The 17402-nt window shown below is 40.1% G+C and overlaps 1 protein-coding gene across 19 annotated transcripts in view; it reads left to right on the top strand.

Moving 5' to 3' along the window:
• CELF1 (CUGBP Elav-like family member 1) overlaps nt 1–17402 on the top strand; it is a 78169-nt gene that overhangs the window by 32539 nt on the left and 28228 nt on the right. For 7 of the 19 annotated variants that reach the window (XM_055314002.1, XM_055313994.1, XM_055313973.1 and 4 more), the window contains 3 exons: nt 8754–8793; nt 12839–12910; nt 14212–14363. The exons of 3 other annotated variants lie outside the window; for them this stretch is intronic. In XM_055314002.1, the coding sequence (XP_055169977.1) occupies nt 14293–14363 (71 nt within the window). In that variant the 5' untranslated portion in view covers nt 8754–8793; nt 12839–12910; nt 14212–14292. Of the gene's footprint in view, nt 1–3788; nt 3885–8753; nt 8794–12838; nt 12911–14211; nt 14364–17402 lie in introns of those variants that run through there. 9 more of the 19 variants (XM_055314090.1, XM_055314100.1, XM_055314070.1 and 6 more) reach the window with 6 other exon arrangements.

The following is a 17402-nucleotide window of genomic DNA, read 5'->3' on the forward strand; positions in this document are numbered from 1 at the left end:
TGGTTCCCTGTTCTTTGAAGGTGGAAGTCACTAGGCAAATATTTAACATTGATATGCCTGGAACATTGGGTTCAAACTAGAAAGATGCATAGAAGAGTTAGCAGTTCTGCCCAAAGAAAGCTGCACGCTAGCTTGGCTACCATATGTAAATTGCTACTGCTACATCCAGCAATTTGTTGCCCAGTACTGACAGTGCTGCCAAGGAAACAGGAGGAGCTAAAGACAGAATGAGATTCCGACACCCCACTCCACCCCCCAGTAGAGAGCTTATGGGGAAGAGGAGGGGAATACTTAATGGGGATTGAGAATTAATTTGACAGTATAGGCATTTTGGAATGATGCAGGATGAAGGACTTTAAAAAAAATATTTTTTAAAGATTTTGTTTATTGAGAGAGTAAGAGCACAAGTGGGGGTGGGGTAGAGGGAGAAGTAGGCTCCCCGGTGAGCAGGGAGCCTGATGTGGGGCTCAAGCCCAGGGCCCCAGGATCATGACCTCCCCACCCCACCCACTGAAGGTTGACACTTAACTGACTGAGCCATGCAGGTGCCCCATACTTTTTTTTTTTTTAAAGTGGGCTCCAAGCCCAGTGCAGAGCCCAGTGCAGGGCTTGAACTCGCAACTCAGATCAAGACCTGGGCCGACACCCAAGAGTCAGACACCTAACTTACTGAGCCCCCCAGGTGCCTCAGGAAGAGAGATTTTTAAAAATGTATTTTGCATTCATATATGTCTCACCGGACCACCTCAAAAATGGGATGCCTCTTATTTAGGTATGTATATAGTAATATGTAAAGATAATTAAACAGGAGAAGAGATGGCAGATCAGGATTTTTTTCTTAAGATTTTTAAATTTAATTTAATTTTTAGAAAGATTTGTTTCAGAGAGAGGGGGAGTGAGTGAGACATGATGGGGGGAGGGGCAGAGGGAGAGACTTTCCCTACTGAGAGTACAGCCCAACTTGGGGTGCTCAGGGGCTCCATCCCAAGAACTGGAAGATCACAACCTGAGCCAAAACCAAGGGTCAAGACACTTAACTGACTGAGCCACACAGGCATCCCTCTATTTATTTTAGAGGGAGAGGAGGAACAGAGAGAGAGACAGTCCCAAGCAGACTCTGCCCCCAGTGTGAAGCCTGATGACATGGGGCTTGATCCCATGACCTTGAGACCATGACCTGAGCCGAAATCAACACTAGGACACTTAATTAGCTGTGCCCCCTGCCACCCAGAGATGGTAAATCGGGGAAAGGAAGAACAAAGCCCGACTCACCCATCCCCATTCAACCTTAGAGTACTACTGTTTTGTTTTTTTAAGAGCAGTTTCAGGGACACCTGGGTGGCTCAGCGATTTAGCGCCTGCCTTTGGCCCAGGGTGTGGTCCTGGAGTTAGGGATCAAGTCCCACATTGGGCTCCCTGGATGGAGCCTGCTTCTCCCTCTGTCTGTGTCTCTGCGTCTCTCTCTCTCTTTGTGTCTCTCATGAATAAATAAGTAAAATCTTAAAAAAAAAAGTTTCAGGGGATTTAATTATGTTGACTTTATGAAAAAGGTTTTATATTTATTGGTTGTGAAAGGATGCTTTTGGCAAAGTTAGTCTTCAGGCCAGTTGTGACTCTTGATTCTTAAATATGGGTTATTCACAAGAAAATGTTTATAATTGTTAAGAGAGAAAAGTATGTTATGCAGTAGTATATACAGTACAATCTGTAATTTGATAATAATTGTATTTTGAGTATGTATGGATAGAGAAAAGCCTGGTAGGGAATGTTTTATGTAAAAATTAATAAAAATTTTTAATTGAGGAAGTAGGGAGAATATTACTTCTGAAAAAAGGAGGACTACTCATAATGTTTTTACCCAAATACCACAATTTAAAGGAAAAAAAAGTTTTTTTACTAAAAACTACAAATATTTATCTGTAGATATCTCAGTTTAAGAAAACATTAGTGTAAAATTTATAAATTAGAGCAGATAAACTAGGGAACTCATTTCAACAGTTAAAGGTCTGATATGTGTCATCTTACTCCAGGTACCTTGAGGATATATAAATAGAAAAGAAAGGATTTGCTCTCAAATTGGTAGCATTTGAAATCTATTTCATTAACAAAAATTTAGAAATTAGGTTTACACTTAGTTTCTCCTGGCTGTATCTCACATGTGGTAGGGACTGAACTATAACTTGGATAACTGTTTAAAATCAGTTTGGAGAAAATAGAATTAAATTTTTAGATGATTTAGTGATAGTCTGGATTAGTCTAGCACGGTTTTACATAGTCTTATAGATCAGGGAATTGAGGTCCAGAAAAAAGTGACTCACTCAAGGGCATGCAAATAACATCACATCTTTATCTAACATACTGTTTTGTTGCCTTGCAGCAAGGAGAGTCAGAAGGGAACATTCTAACAGTAGCTATGAGCCCCTTAGAGATAGTGATAATGCTATGGATTCTCTCTTCAGGAAACCTCATGTATATCTTCCTGCAATTTAGGAAGAAAATATCATAGGATTCATAGACCTATTCCCCCTTCCTCAAAGCTCAAGTATGGACTTTTAAAAGATGTGAGAGTTCCAGATTAGTGTGAGAGTTCCAGATTAGGAATCTTTTTTTTTTTTTTTTAAGTAATCTCTACACCCAACATGGGGCTCTAACTAACTTCCAACCGTGAGATCAAGAGTCACATGCTTTACCAGCTGAGCCAGCCAGACGCCCTCCAGTTTAACAATCTTGATGGAAAAGGAAAGTTTTTTTAAATTGTTGCTGTTACACAATATACTAATACTTAACTGTACATCTAAAAATGAATTAAGACAGTAACTTTTATTTATTTATTTTTTAAAAGATTTTATTTATTCATTAGAGACAGAATGAGAGAGAGGCAGAGACACAGGCAGAGGTAGAAGCAGGCTCCATGCAGGGAGCCTGACGGGGGACTTGATCCCTGGTCTCCAAGATCAAGCCCTGGGCTGAAGGTGGCGCTAAACTGCTGAGCCACCGGGCTGCCCAAGACAGTAACTTTTATGTATGTGTTTTTGACCACAATTTTTTAAGCTGGGAAAAAATTGTTACCACTAAAGAGCACATACTGGCCATTGGAGAAAGAGATGAGATTGAGATCTGTTTATAAATTTCTCTACCAGGGTCAGGAAAAGCACACATTGATAGTCAATAAAGAGTTAGAAGCTACACACTTAAACCTGAATCATGGAAATGGTAGCCATAAAACAGGTGTCACAAGGGGGGAAAAAGATTTTTGTGGACTCCACAGAGAAAGTGTTAACTTTTATCCCTACTAACCTAGACAAGTCAGAACTAATCCTGATGTAGGTGTAGGACCTGGACTGTTCAACATCAAGCAAAATTACAGTGGAAGGAGATGCTCTGGGAATGAGGAACTAACAGGGAATTTTACAGTGTGCTTCAGTATGTCTCTTTAATCCTTCAGGGTTACGGATGAGGGAAATAAAGGTTAGTTTCTCTATGGTCATTCAGTCTTAGGTCCACCTATTTGCTGCTGAGTGCTCTCACACATTTTTATTTCATTTAATGTTAGATTCTACCTGCAGTTAGTTGTGATGTATTCCCAGGATCCTGGATTAGAATCTAGTGGCAGTTCCCCTGCTACAGGTTCCTAAGGAAGGTAGATGGATTGGAGTAGTGCTCTACTGGATTTTAACACTAGGCCCTGGTGAAATTTTGCATCATGATGAGCTCAGCAGCCCAAGAAAGCTTCCCATTTGATATTTTTATCTGGTTACTTGGCTTTCTAGGATATGCGGGTGAGAGGACGTGGTTTACCAATGCACTAAGCCCAAACTTTTTATTGAATCAGCCATATAACAGGAAAAAGAAAGAAGCAAGAGTATTGCAAAGCAGTCTAAAAGGTAACACATTTTTTAAAAGCACAATTTTCCTAATTTCCATTGTTTCTTTCCTCTTCCAGTTAGAAATTTGTACAGCAACTTGGTTGTATTCTGGGCACCCATTTGGTTCCTTTGGAAGTACATATTTCTCTAATTGTACAAGTGAAGAAACTGACACTTTGAGATGTTGATGAATTTGCCCAGAGTCACACATACTGATTAACAGCAGGTGGTTTTCAGTACCCTTAGTCATATTTCTTTTGTGATGATTGAAACTTTGGATATTTACCTACTTAAAAGATTTGCCTTAAAAAAGTGGTCAGACTCAACATTATGGTTTAGTCTCTCCATATTTAAACATTTTCTGTGGTTTGTGTGCATGATCTTAATGTGGACAATTTTAACCTGCGTCAGCCTTTCACCTAAGGGTCGAACTGCCTGACTATATATTCCAACTTCTTCATTGCCTGGATTTGTGTGATCTTGAGAGTTAACTTCATTTCTTCGTGTCTTTTCTCATCTGTAAATGGAGATAGGCTAGGTATGAGGTTTAAATATAAAGCACCCGAAACAACACCACATGGTATAGGGTAAATGCTCAAAAAATGTTAGCTCTTAAAATTACTGATGCTTTGTGAATGTCTGGATATTTCTCCCTACTTCCAGGTGATAAGGGTTACAGATTTGTTTATTTAAAGTAAGCTCTACACCACTCATGGGACTTTAACTCACGACCCCGAGATCAAGAGTTGTATGCTCTACCAACTGAGCCAGCCAGGCACACAGGGCTTACAGATTTTAAATACTATATTCTATCAACTCAAGGATGCACATATTTATGTATTATCATTGTTGGCATCGTAAATTCCTTGATTTCTGGAGACCTGTTAGATTCTAAAGATAGAGGGATACCTGGGTGGCTCAGCGGTTTAGCGCCTGCCTTTTGCCCAGGGGATGATCCTGGAGTCCTGGGATCGAGTTCCACATTGGGCTCCCTGCATGGAGGCTGCTGCTCTCTCTGCTATGTCTTTGCCTCTCTCTCTCTGTGTCTCTCATGAATAAATAAGTCAATAAAATCTTTTAAAAAAAGATAGGAAAATTTGTTTAAAAAAACTTCATCTCAAAGCTGGATATAAAATTGGTGAATTGTCTATTATTTTTGAATTATGCAGGCCTATTTTCATATCTCCCAGGAGATGTGGGGTTACCCTGAGTGCAGGAAAGGCAAAAGCTGGGGCCTGGCTTGTCCACCTCTATCTTCAACCTGAATAGCTTCACTTCTCTGTTTAAGGGAGAAACACTTTTGTCTTTATTTTTATTTTTTATTTTTTTCACTTCTGTCTTTAAAAAGATTTGGAAGTCTGTAATCTGTATAGTGTTCAATTCTTCATTAACTCCTTGCCTTATATGAAAGAAGTTTTTCAAGGTATTGAGGGCATTTACTAACAATAGTTAGTAAGAGTTGGTGAGTCAGACTAATGAGGCCAAGGTCATGAGTTCAGGCCTTATGTAGGTCATTGGACATTACTGTGTCTGCCACCAGCCCCTGTATCTAGAATTTGATTCAGTGCATACTATGTAAGAATTGCTGGTGAGTGAGTCAGTGGTCGTCTTTCTGGGGAAGGATAGTGTTTTGTCATTTACTCAACATACAGGCTCATGCCAACAGAAAACTCTGAGAAATAAAAAAGGTTATTAATTACTTTGCCTATATTAAGGAAAGCGTGTAGGAGATCTCAGTGCTTTTGTATCAGTCCAGAGAGGTAATGCTATTCATTCACCCTTACATCTTTTTTTTTTTTTTAAAGTAATCTCTACACCCACTGTGGGGCTTGAACTTAAGAGTCACTTGCTCTACTGACTGAGCCGACCAGGTGGCTCAGCTGTTGTGTCTTTGAAACATGTCAAGATCATATAAATTCCAAAACCAAGTATAAATTCTTTCCAGATTATTTATCCTTCCTTGAGGAAATTGGAGAATAGGTGGTCTGCCTTTCAGGGTCTCTTGTACCATTGACTTGCTAAGTACAATTTTTAAAACTCTATAGGAGGTCCTGTTTGAACACGTTAATGTTTCACAAGTAGACTAATATTGCCTGTTTTCCTCAGAGCTAGCTTGCCCTTCATCCTTTCCTCCTCTGTTGCCTTGGATGGTCCCCCCAACCCCAGCCCCACTTTTGGTGCACCTTTCCCCCCTGAACTCTTTTTCAGCTGTCTTTGGAACCGCCTTTATACCTCCCCTTATGGTGACTGAGAAAGGTGGAGATAATGTTAACAGAAACAGACTTCTGTGGAGCCCCAATGAAGTACAGGACAAATGCGGTTCAGCTTCCTTAGAGAGCACATGGCATTTTGTTTGGTTCCCTACAGAAATGAAAGATGTGAAAAACCTAAAGCTTTTAAAGAAAATACCTTCTTGTGTATAAAGCTTCCCACTGTCCTCCTTCAAGTGACAAGGGTCTGTGCAGAGGAAGATAGTGCTGATCCTGTGTGTGTGTGTATGTGTGTATGAATTTTCCTTTAAAAAGTCTTTTGTGGGGGTGCCTGGGTGGCTCAGCCAGTTTAGTGCCTGCCTTCAGCTCAGGTCATGAGTCCAGGGCTCAAGCCCCACATCCGCCTTCCTGTTCAGCGAGGAGTCTGCTTCTCCCTCTGTCCCTCACCCTGCTTTGTGCTCTCTCTTGCTTGCTCACTCTCTCAAATAAATACATTAAATCTTAAAAAAAAAAAAATGTTTGGTTACTTAGTAGTAGAGTGAGGTTTTTTTTTTTTTTTTTTTTTTTTTTTAAAGAATTCATTTTTCTCTTTCTCTTGGTTAGGCAATAAGGGTGTTTCTTAGCCCCCTTAGGGTAGGGCTGCTGTGTTCTCTGGGACCAAGATATGTGTCCTTCACTCTTTTTATACATTGTCCTTTCTTCATAATCCCAGGTCTCTCTTCTGTTTTCTGCTCCTGGAGATTTCCCAGCTAGCATGCAGTCTGAGTCTGGTCTCACAGTTTCACACAACAGCAGTGTTTCTCAACTGTTCCATACATGTTTCATATGACATTTTGGGAAACATGACTCCTAGACTCTTAGGTCTTTTCTTTGCCCTTTATGTTTTCCAGAATAAAATGAACAAGTAGAACTTCTTTTAAAAAGATTTTTTGCTGGGCAGCCCGGGTGGCTCAGCGGTTTAGCACTGCCTTCAGCCTGGGGCCTGACCCTGGAGACTCGGGATCAAGTCCCACATCGGGCTCCCTGCATGGAGCCTGCTTCTCCCTCTGCCTGTGTCTCTGCCTCTCTCTCTCTCTCTCTCTCTCTCTCTCTCTCTCTCTCTCTCTCTCTGTGTGTCTCATAAATAAATAAAATCTTTAAAAAATAAAATAAAAAGATTTTTTACTTATTTGACAGCATACACTAGTAGGGGGGAGTAGCAGGGAGAGGGAGAAACAGGCTCCCTAACGAGCAGAGAGCCAGATGTGGGGCTCAATCCCAGGAGCCTGGGGTTGTGACCTGAGCCAGAAGCAGATGCTTAATTGACCGAGTCACCCACGTCCCCCAGCAAGTAGAAATTTAACTTTCTCTCAGCTCTCCAATGTGTAACCACTATTCCAGAACCCTCTGGACACACTGCCTCAGTAGAAGTTTGTACTTCCTAGATGATGGTCACATTTCTGAAGAGAGACAGACACACCACGGATTCTGGGGTTAGAATCCCTTATATAGATTATTTTAGCAACTAATTACTTAGAGTAGTCCCCACTTAAATGGGTGATAGTGATACAGGATCAAGTGAGGTATTGTGAAGTTAGTAAATGTAAGTTCTTTTCTTTTTAATAACTTTTGATGATGTAGGAAACTCCAAGTAAATGCTTTTGGAAGGTTTTTTGTTAATCTAGATTTTTGCCTTAAAATGATTGGAAGCATCACTGCTTCATTAACCAAATTGGAAAACCGATTAGATCCACATGGAAAGTCAAGTGCTTAAGCACCTATTTTTGTTAGGTAAGAAACATCTTTTTCTTCAGGAAGGTAGGGTGCAGTGTCTCATAGTTCTGGTTCTGGCTTTGTCTTTCAGAATTCTTACTTTCCAAAGTAGGCTTCATCCTTGATGACTTTTGGCAATTCTCTGTCTTTAGCCAGGGCCAAACAGAGGTCCAACAGGCAGAGGGTGTAGAAGAAAGTTTGTAGGAATTTGTGCAGCTTTATAGAATCAATTTTTTACTCGCAAGATTGTTCGATAATGTTTAAAAATAAAACAAATTGGTTTTGTGGTTCCTCTGTTTGCTTTTAGCTCCAATTAACTTCCCCATCTTCTGATTTTTTTTGTTTGTTTGTTTCAGTGGTTCACCACTGCCCTAGGGCCACTGAGATGCATTTACACAGGCAGGAACTTGGTTGCCTTTGAAGAGTTTTAGCCCTGGCTCCTACCTATTCAGGAAGGTTGCTTTGGGGAAATAGCATGGTCTCTCCACATTTATAACATAATCCTTGATTGCTAAAAGAATAATAAGGCCTTTATTAGCTCTATAGTAGTTTCTCATCCAAAAGCAGATGCTAAAAATGACTTTTTTGGTGACCTAAATCTACTGGAATTCAATCTCATAAGTTGTAATCATTGTTTTGCTATTTGTTGCGACATTTGGGTACAAGCCTGTATTTTAGTATTTTTATTTCGCCATCTTTTAAATTGATGATATTTTAAAGTTAATTTTGAGCTACTAAATGCAATTTATATTTTAAGGTATTGTGTACTTTAAAAATGGGAGAAGGAGGAGGTTTGGATGGGGGGTTTGTTTTAATTCTAGGCCATGATAACAGAAGGGGGATTTTCTTAGGAAAGGATGTACATATCTGGAATTATGGGAAGTACAGGCATGGCACACTTATTTTTCTTTCCTTGGTTTTTTAGAGTGAAGACATAGTCCAGAGAGGGAAGTGTAAAGCCACAGGTATGGGCTAACTGCTGGATGAGTGTGCTCTATGGTCATCTCTTTAACCTTCTTGCATGAGGCCTGTTGTGCAGATTTGAAAATATTGCATTCAGAAAGGTGATGGCTTTTTTCCTATATTGTGGGATGTAATTTCCTATTCCTAGGAAGCTAGAAATACTTTCTTGCTCTTTGTCAACTCTTTCTCCTTAGCCATTTCCCAAGGCAGGTTTATCTCCCACTTGAACTAGCTGCTGCCTGGTGAGAGAGAGAGAGAGAGACAGAGCGAGAGAGAGAGAGAGCTAGAGAGAGAGAGCGCTTGTGTAGCAAGTATTGTACAGGCAGCAGCTACCCAGCTAACTTCCTTTCCCTGTTCTACTTTGTATCTGACGGACCCTGAGTAAACTAGAACAAAGATGAGGACAGAACTTAGTGGATTCCATATAAACATTCCTCTCCTGGACCCAGAATTTGTTCACCATACTGATTTTTTAATCAGCACTGGAGCTTAAATAAAGTTTAAACTTACTTAGTATATTGTTACCATCTAAGAATTACACTTAAGTTCCGAAACCAATGGAATCTGAAAATATGACCTGATTTGAAGGGTGGTCACCATTTGACAGTTTATTAGGTCAGGGTTAGTTTTAGAAGGTCCAAGGGAGGCTCTGAGTTTATTTTTATTTTTTTGCTGACAGCACTAAGCACATAAGAGGGTCTTTCTGCTAGTCTTCATGTTTGACACTGATTGACGGAGGAGGTAATAGTGATTAAGGATGGGAGGAGGAAGTAGAAAACTTTTTAGACTTCAAAAAAGTGGTAGGTAGGTTCTCTTCAACCTTGTCATATCCTCTCAGTGTACCATAAATGATAATTTTATAGTCAAACCAATTTGCATACAACAGTGACTAAATTTGGTCCTTTTTGTCCTACGTTGATTGTAGATTTGGAATAGAAAAAAAAAAGAATTTTTTTTTAAAGATTGATTTATTTTAGAGAGAGACCATGAGCAGGAGGGGTGGAGAGAGAGAGAGAATCTCAAGCAGACTGTGCAGATCTCCATGCAGGGCTCTTTCCTACAACTTGGAAATCACAAGCTGAGCCAAAACCAAAAGTTAGATGCTCAACCAACTGTGTCACCCAGGTGCCCCATGAAATGAAAATTCTTTTTTTTTTTTTTTTTGAGATTTTATTTATTCATGAGAGACACACAGAGAAAGGTAGAGACATAGGCAGAGGGAGAAGCAGGCTTCCTGTGGTGAGCCAGATGTGGGACTCAATCCCGGGACTCCCAACTCCGGAATCACAACCTGAGACCAAGGCAGGCAGTCCACCACTGAGCCACCCAGGTGCCTGAAATAGAAAATTCTTTACAATATTTCAATTCTTTCTTGACTTTAAAACTCCCCCTCCCCCCAATTCAGAAATTTTTTCATTGTCTAGACTCTTATTGGAAACTCAGAGGATTTTTGGCTTGTTTTAAATTATACTTAGCTGTCACATTTTTGCAAAAAAGCTTCCACAAAGTGAGGTGCCAAATAGATAATTACCTAAATTGATCAGTATATTTTTGCATATGCAAAGTACTGGATTGGGAGCTCTTAGGAGACCCCACTGATTATATTAGAAGTACTCAATTTTTGTGTTTGTTTAAGATTTATTAATTTTAGAAAAAGAACACTCATGGGGGTGGGGGGGGGTGGGCGGAGGGAAAGGGAAAGAATCCCAAGCAGAGTGCAGAGCCCTTTGTGGCTGATCCTCTGACCTGGAGATCATGACCTGAGCAGAAACCAAGAGTTGGATACTTAACCCACTGAGCCACCCAGGCGCCCCAGAAGCACTCAATATTTGAAGTAAAATTCAAGTCCAGAAAGGTGTTGTTTTGTTTTGTTTTTTAAAGATTTTATTTATTCATGAGAGACACAGAGAGAGGCAGAGACATAGGCAGAAGGAGAAGCAGGCTCCTCTCAGGGAGCCTGTTGTGGGACTTAATCCCAGGACCCTGGGATCATTACCTGAGCCAAAGGCAGATGCTCAACCACTGAGCCACCCAAGCCTATAAAAGTTTTAAGCTAAAATTTTGTTAGTCTGGTTAGTTACTTTCAAGTAGTATCAATTGCTCACTTCTTTTCTACATCCCTTCTGTCATCTAATGCCAGAAGCTTGGTGGGGAGTAGATTCCATTTAACTATCTTGAGGTGTCACAACTTTGTCCTAGATTATTACACTTTTCTTTATATAGAGTGATGGTGGTTTTTAATGACATGCATTCTCTTTTATAATTTGACAGTAAGCTCTAATTTCTTCTATGCTCATATAACCAGACTTCACATTTTTGCCCTTAAAGATATATTTAGATTATTGAGGTGAAGTATAAAATCCCGTCACTTGAACTCCCTGGTTGTATCAGTCAAGATAGACCTCTAGCTTGACGTTTGCATGTGCCACCTGGGCCTTTTTGTTCAACTATGCTTTTCTTATGCTTTTCTTTGCTCATTCACTCCTTTGACAAAACAGCTGCTGTGATTTCTAGTATTTTTCTCTTCTAATCCAGTTTTTAAATCGTTCATTCCATTCTGATGTTCTAAATGCAGCGTGTGCTGAGCTTTAGAGGGTTTCCCTTATCTACCGATCAGCTTTAATGATTTTGGTTCTTAATGTTACAGTAGGCTGATTATCCCTATCCTCACATCATTGGGCTTTTAAATTGTTGCCCTTAGAAAAGGAGTAGAAAATATTCAAGGCAAAGAACACTAAGACCATCAGGGAAAGACGAGGAAACCATGAATGTACATTCATAGTGAGAGGACAGACGGTAAAAAGGGACGGAGGAAAAGTTAAAACCTCCTGCAGTGGACCCTTGGTTATAACCTTTCCTGCCATCTCTTTACTTCTTCTAATGCATCCTTTGTGGGAAAAGCCTGGAATGTGTTTCTGATTAAGAAATTTAAAAAACAACTTGTGGGCAGTTTTCTGTAACTGCTAATTCTACTTTATAATTTTCCCTTAACATCTGCTTTTTTGTGTTTGAATAATTGTTTTTATCATCACTTAACTTTTTAATCTTTTTTCTAAAAGTGTGACTTGTGATTAATTTCTGTGCTTTCTTTTCCCACAAGCATGTTGAATTTAATTATACTGAAATGACTCTTGTGACCTGCCTAAATAGAAGCACTCTCCTTCATGTAATAACATTTCCATCCTTTAAGTTTTTAAAGCAGTCTTGTCTTCTAATTATAAAGTGGATTTTAAAACATTACTCTAAAACGAGTGCTTTTCGACCTTTGGCTTGGTTGGTAAAAATTACTATAAGGAGTACATATCCTTTCATATGCTGAGCAGTGCCTGGCTGCTCAGTAGTCTTCTGCAGTACATACTCTCTTGTTATGCATGTGATTCTGATGAAAATGAAGATGAATTAGATATATTTCTAGTGAATAGTAAAAGTATAACAATAACCAGTGAGATTCCTTAAAATTTGTTGATTCCTTTTTAAAGGAACCCTTGAACTAAAAAAACAAAACAAACAAAAAACTAACTTGGTTGTTAACCAACCTCACAAAGTTACTCCTTGGTCCTGATAGCTTTCTATAGGAAGAGGCATGTGACCAGCTCCAGAGTACATGAAGAAACTAGGACAAACCTAACCAGTAACTTAACCAGTCCCAGCTAGGGTTACTGTCTTCTGCCTATCTGGGAGTCAGCACTTGGTGAACTGTGTGCTGTGTGCCAGTTGCAGTCTCTTCTCACTGCAGCCTGGCTTCACTCCCCACCCCCCTGCCACTTCTCCCACTTCTGTCTCTAAAGTAGTAGATCCAAGGAGCCAGGGTCTCTGGCAGAATAGAAGAGCAGATAACTGCTGTTGTAATTCTAACTTTTGGATGGTTATGCCGGTATATTAGACAGAAGACAGTTTCTACCTTCCATGGTCAGATGCAGACCAGGGGTCAGCCATTGTTAGCCAGGCTGCAACACTTAGGCCTATGCAATGACATGTTGCCTTTCATTATTTTTGTTTTTAAGTAACGCTATACGTTTAGGAGTTCATTTGTTTACCTCTTTACAGGCTGAACATAACTTCCTTTTTTCAAAATTCCCTGTGTTGAGAACTGAGCTTGAGTGAAGTGAAATCTTTGAGGTAAGGCAATCCTAATGATAAAAATGGAAAGAAGGCCTGCGCAGTTTGGGAGCCTTCAGAGATAGAGTTTTAGAGTCACTGCCTAAATATTGAAATGCCACCATTTGTTGTTTGGAGGATGGGAAGCTAAATTGAGAATGGGAGCACCACATCTGCCTTGACTGCTAAGTATATCCATTTCTACTGCTCACCCATAATAGAATTTTTATGTGGCATTCATTAATCTTGGTTTTAGCATCAGTTTAAAGGAAGACAGAGAATGAAGAGACTTACTTTACATTCCTCTCTTCTTCCCTTACATGTTTGAGTGTTTGTTTCTAGTGGGCCCTGCTTCTTTGTCATTATCATCACCCTGGTTGTTTTTGTTTGTTTTTCTAGAAAGGTCAAACAACAGAAAAGACATTATTTCCTAGAACTTCATCAGAAGGCAGAATATTACTATTCCATTTTTATTTTTGCTTTTTAAATTTTCTGGTAAATAAGATTCAGAGTAAAGTTTTGCCTATCCCACCTAATGAAGGTCATCGAAGCAGGAATTTTTAAAAAGTCCTTCACTCTGATGAGGAACGTTAGGGAGCACACTTTGCTCTCAGCACACCACCAAGAAGTTGAGGTTGGTCCAGTGGAGGTAGAAGTCTGTGAGCAATTAGGTTTTTGGTGACCCCTTCTTTAGTCAGCTTTCCTCTGGCCTGCTTCTGCTGGTGTGAACCACTCCTGTGTGACTATGCTGAGGTCAGTTTGGACCCAGCACCATGCTCATTGCTGTCTTTGGCACATGGAAACTGAAGTTTAAACCAAGGACAACAACACAATTTTCCTTTCCAGAAATATTTTCAGACCACATGAGGTGAGCTTTTCCACCGCCCCCCCTTCTCTGTTTTTATTTTTTTATTTTTTGGTTTTGGTTTTTTTTGGGGGGGGTTGTTTTTTTGTTTTTTTTTTCCCCTCAGGTAGTTTAAGGCTTCGGGGCCCTCAGAACCTGATTTGCAGAAAGGAGTTTGGAGGATGTGAAACAAGTTTGTGTTTCTTCTGCTCTGTTAGCCACTGCTATCTTCATGGATCTGACACTCTATTTATCTGACAGTGCACTTAGTACTGCTTCGCCAGGGAAAATCACACAAACCCAGCCCTGGCGCATCAGCACTTTCATTGTGTGCTGGGCTGAGCCTCCCTTCACATGCTCACATCCCCCTTTTAATCCAGTACTCCCTTTCCCCTCCCCAGTCCTGCCTGTTTCTGTGGCACTTATTGCTGGTTTCCCTGAGCTCCTGTTTCCACTTTGTGTTTTTTGTGGGGCCCAGGAAGCTAAAGCTGTGTGTATTTGTGGATCAGACAAGTGCAGCAAGTTAATATCATTGGCTTCTGAAGGGGAGAGTGAGGTGATGGCTGCGTTTAAGTTGGATTTCCTTCCAGAAATGATGGTGGATCATTGCTCTTTGAATTCCAGTCCTGTGTAAGTATTTTTGTTGTCTAATTTTTATCATAAGCAGAGGAACTGGGCTGTTTTCCTTGTTATTTGATGAAACTGGTTGCTTTCCCTGAAAGAGGGAAGAAAAAAATTGGGTGAGGAAGCAAGAGTCCACACTATTAATATTTTTTGTTGTAGTCTGATTCTCATTACTGTTGATTTCCTTGGGGGTGTAACTAAGTTCTCTACAGAAGGGTGCATTTGATACATGAGCAGCAACATCAACTCAAGTGTGCTGCATTCCTTCAACTTGTAGTGTTTTCCCATATGATAGATTCCAAGGTTTTTTATTTTTATTTATTTTTTTAACCTTAGCTTTACTGCTTTGCATTGGGTTTGCCATTTCAAACAATCTTTTGGGAAGTTATTTATTTATACCAAATTCTTAGACTCCTATCACAGAGGAGACTGGTTGCTAGAGTGTATTTAGTAATATATGCAGGATGCTGTATTGGCATCTAAACTATAACCCCAGGCCCTGATTTTTCCTAGTCTAATTGAAAATGCCACAGAATACATGATTTCAGTGATGTTAGATGAACCCCCCCCCCAAAAAAAATATAGCAAAACTGGATCAATTTTGATTGGCAGTTTGCCCAAATTTTCAACATGAGAATGAGAAATCTAATCAGTGTGTAGTACTGTTCAGGAAGTGATACTGCCATTGTACATAACTAGGTCGCTAACTTGGCCCTAAGCTATAGCTCTAGAGAACCTGAATTCTGTATTTGGTGGAGAAGAACACATTTCTAACTCCTGACTTCAGTTACTTTAACCAGGCTTCAGAGTATCTTGAAACCTCAAGCAGATGAGCCTTAGGTTATTCAAAGCCAAGAATATTAAATGGTAGAAGAGTCCCTAGATAACAGGTGGTAGGAAAAGTCCTTGAGATTAGGCCTCCATTGGAAACCATTTTACCCTGGGATTACGTGTAACGGTGTGGATAATAGCAGATTCTGAACAGTTCTCCGTGGAATAGTTTGGGGGCCCTCAAAGTTAGCTGGCTTGCTCATTTGAAATGGATGCTATGCCTTCTCTATAGTGTCTAAAATAATGGTAATTTAGATGTGTCTTTATATGTGAGTTTTTTACTGCTAAAATTTTATTTTAGCCGTAGCTAACAGGTGAAATCACAGTGAAGGCCATCATAAAGACCTAATACATAATAGAAATACTCCCATGTGCCAGATATGTCTCCTTAGAAATAGAACTTTGTGGCTCAGATTATCTTTCATTGTAACAGTTTCTCTCTATGCTTTGCCAAAGGACTGCCTTTGTTCAGTCCTTAGATACAGCATTTTTCCTCAACCTGATTTGTCATCTTTCACAAGGTTAGACTAATTCAGTATCCTGTGAAATCTGGATCACAGATCACTGCATGAAAGTTACCTGGAACATAAAAATGCTGATCCCTGGACCCATGCCTAGGTATTCTTATGCTTAGAACTGGGCCCCAGAATCTGTATTTTAGCAATATCTCATGTAGTTTACATTCATGCACACTAAAGTCCTAGAGCTAGTGGACTGACTGCAGCACATTCAGTTAGAGGTGATGGAGGAGGACAGCATTGCATCATTTTCCCCCTCAAGTGCGTTTGCATTTGTTTTAGTTCTCCATCCTACAAAAGCTTCCGGAAGTTAATTGGGTACTGGCTGTTGCCCCTGTTTTACAGATGAGAAACCCAGTTGAGAGAGGCTATTATTGACTTGCCTGAGGACAGTTGATGTCAGCCTTGGACCTAAAATCAAGTTTAATGATACCTTCTTTTTATTTTTGCCCCTTCGACCAGGCTGCCTCAAGTGTCATTGAGCCAGGTAGCCAACAGCTCCTTTCATTTCAAGTCCTTGGGCCCATTCCCACGGCTACTGTATGCCAAAATACCATAGTTGGGAAGAAGAAAGTTCTTGAGAATCGTGTTTGCCACTTTTTTATTGGATTCTCAGCCCTTCTTTTAACTCATACTCTTTAGCAGGAGACTTGACGTCAGTGGTTTTCTCTCTCAAGTGATTTTGCCTGGGAATGTGATCTAGCAATGTATCTATTTCAGAATTTCTTTACAACACAGAAGAATGGCTGGTGGTGGTGTGGAAAGGTTGGAGGACCTGAGCTGTAGTTCCTATCCTTATTTTTAACAGTGTCCTTGATTCTGCTCTGACTGCTCTTCAGCTTCCCTGGTTCCTCTTAATTTTGCTTGTACCCTAGGAGATGGATGTTGTCCAGGAGTTGTAGCTCAGGCCCTTTTCTCTTGGCTTTCCTTTGGCTTAAGGGGGTACGGATGTACTTCTCTATTCTCAGATCTATGTATTTATCCCCCAAGTGTCCCCTAAGCTTCCTATGCAGAATCACGTTTCCACATGGTCTATACTAGAACCCAGGAGTGATCAGTAACTTCTTTTTCCTCATCTTTTTCATCAAGGGATCTCCCTAGTGGGTCCTGCCCCCAAAATTTTCAGCATTGCTTGAAACTGGGCCCTAATCTTAGGAGCTAGTTTGTGCAGAAGTCTCCATATTTTCCCATTTTATTTCATCCTCTATATTGTCAGGTGTCTTTTAAAAGACAAATCTGAAAAAAAAATAAAAGACAAATCTGATCACTTCCTTGTTTAAAGATTGGAATAAAGCCCAACCCTGTCAGTATCACGTGAAAAGCCCTTTATTGGGTCTTTCCAGTGTTTATTCTCATTGATTTTCTAATATTTTCTCTCCTTTTTCTAATCTTTTAAAATGTTTGTGTACTCTCCCCTTTCTCAAGTCCCTTTCTATCTTTCTAATGCTCTCATCTCTTTTTTCGGAGTTTTTACCATGTCCTCGTCACTCCATGCTGTACAGCACTGTTTCCAGCCCCATTGTCCATCCAGCTTAAATCCCCACCCTCCTCCTCCCCAAAAAATCCCAAAACCACCCCCAGTATCCTAGCTGCTTTCTTTCACAGAACTTTTAGATATCTGTGTAAATATTTATAGGACATTATAATTGTGTCTTTCCAATTGTTCGATGTCATTGCCTTCAGGGCAGGTATTGCT

Source organism: Nyctereutes procyonoides, unplaced genomic scaffold (genome assembly GCF_905146905.1).
Source record: "Nyctereutes procyonoides isolate TBG_1078 unplaced genomic scaffold, NYPRO_anot_genome, whole genome shotgun sequence".
In the NCBI taxonomy this organism is placed as follows: domain Eukaryota; kingdom Metazoa; phylum Chordata; class Mammalia; order Carnivora; family Canidae; genus Nyctereutes; species Nyctereutes procyonoides.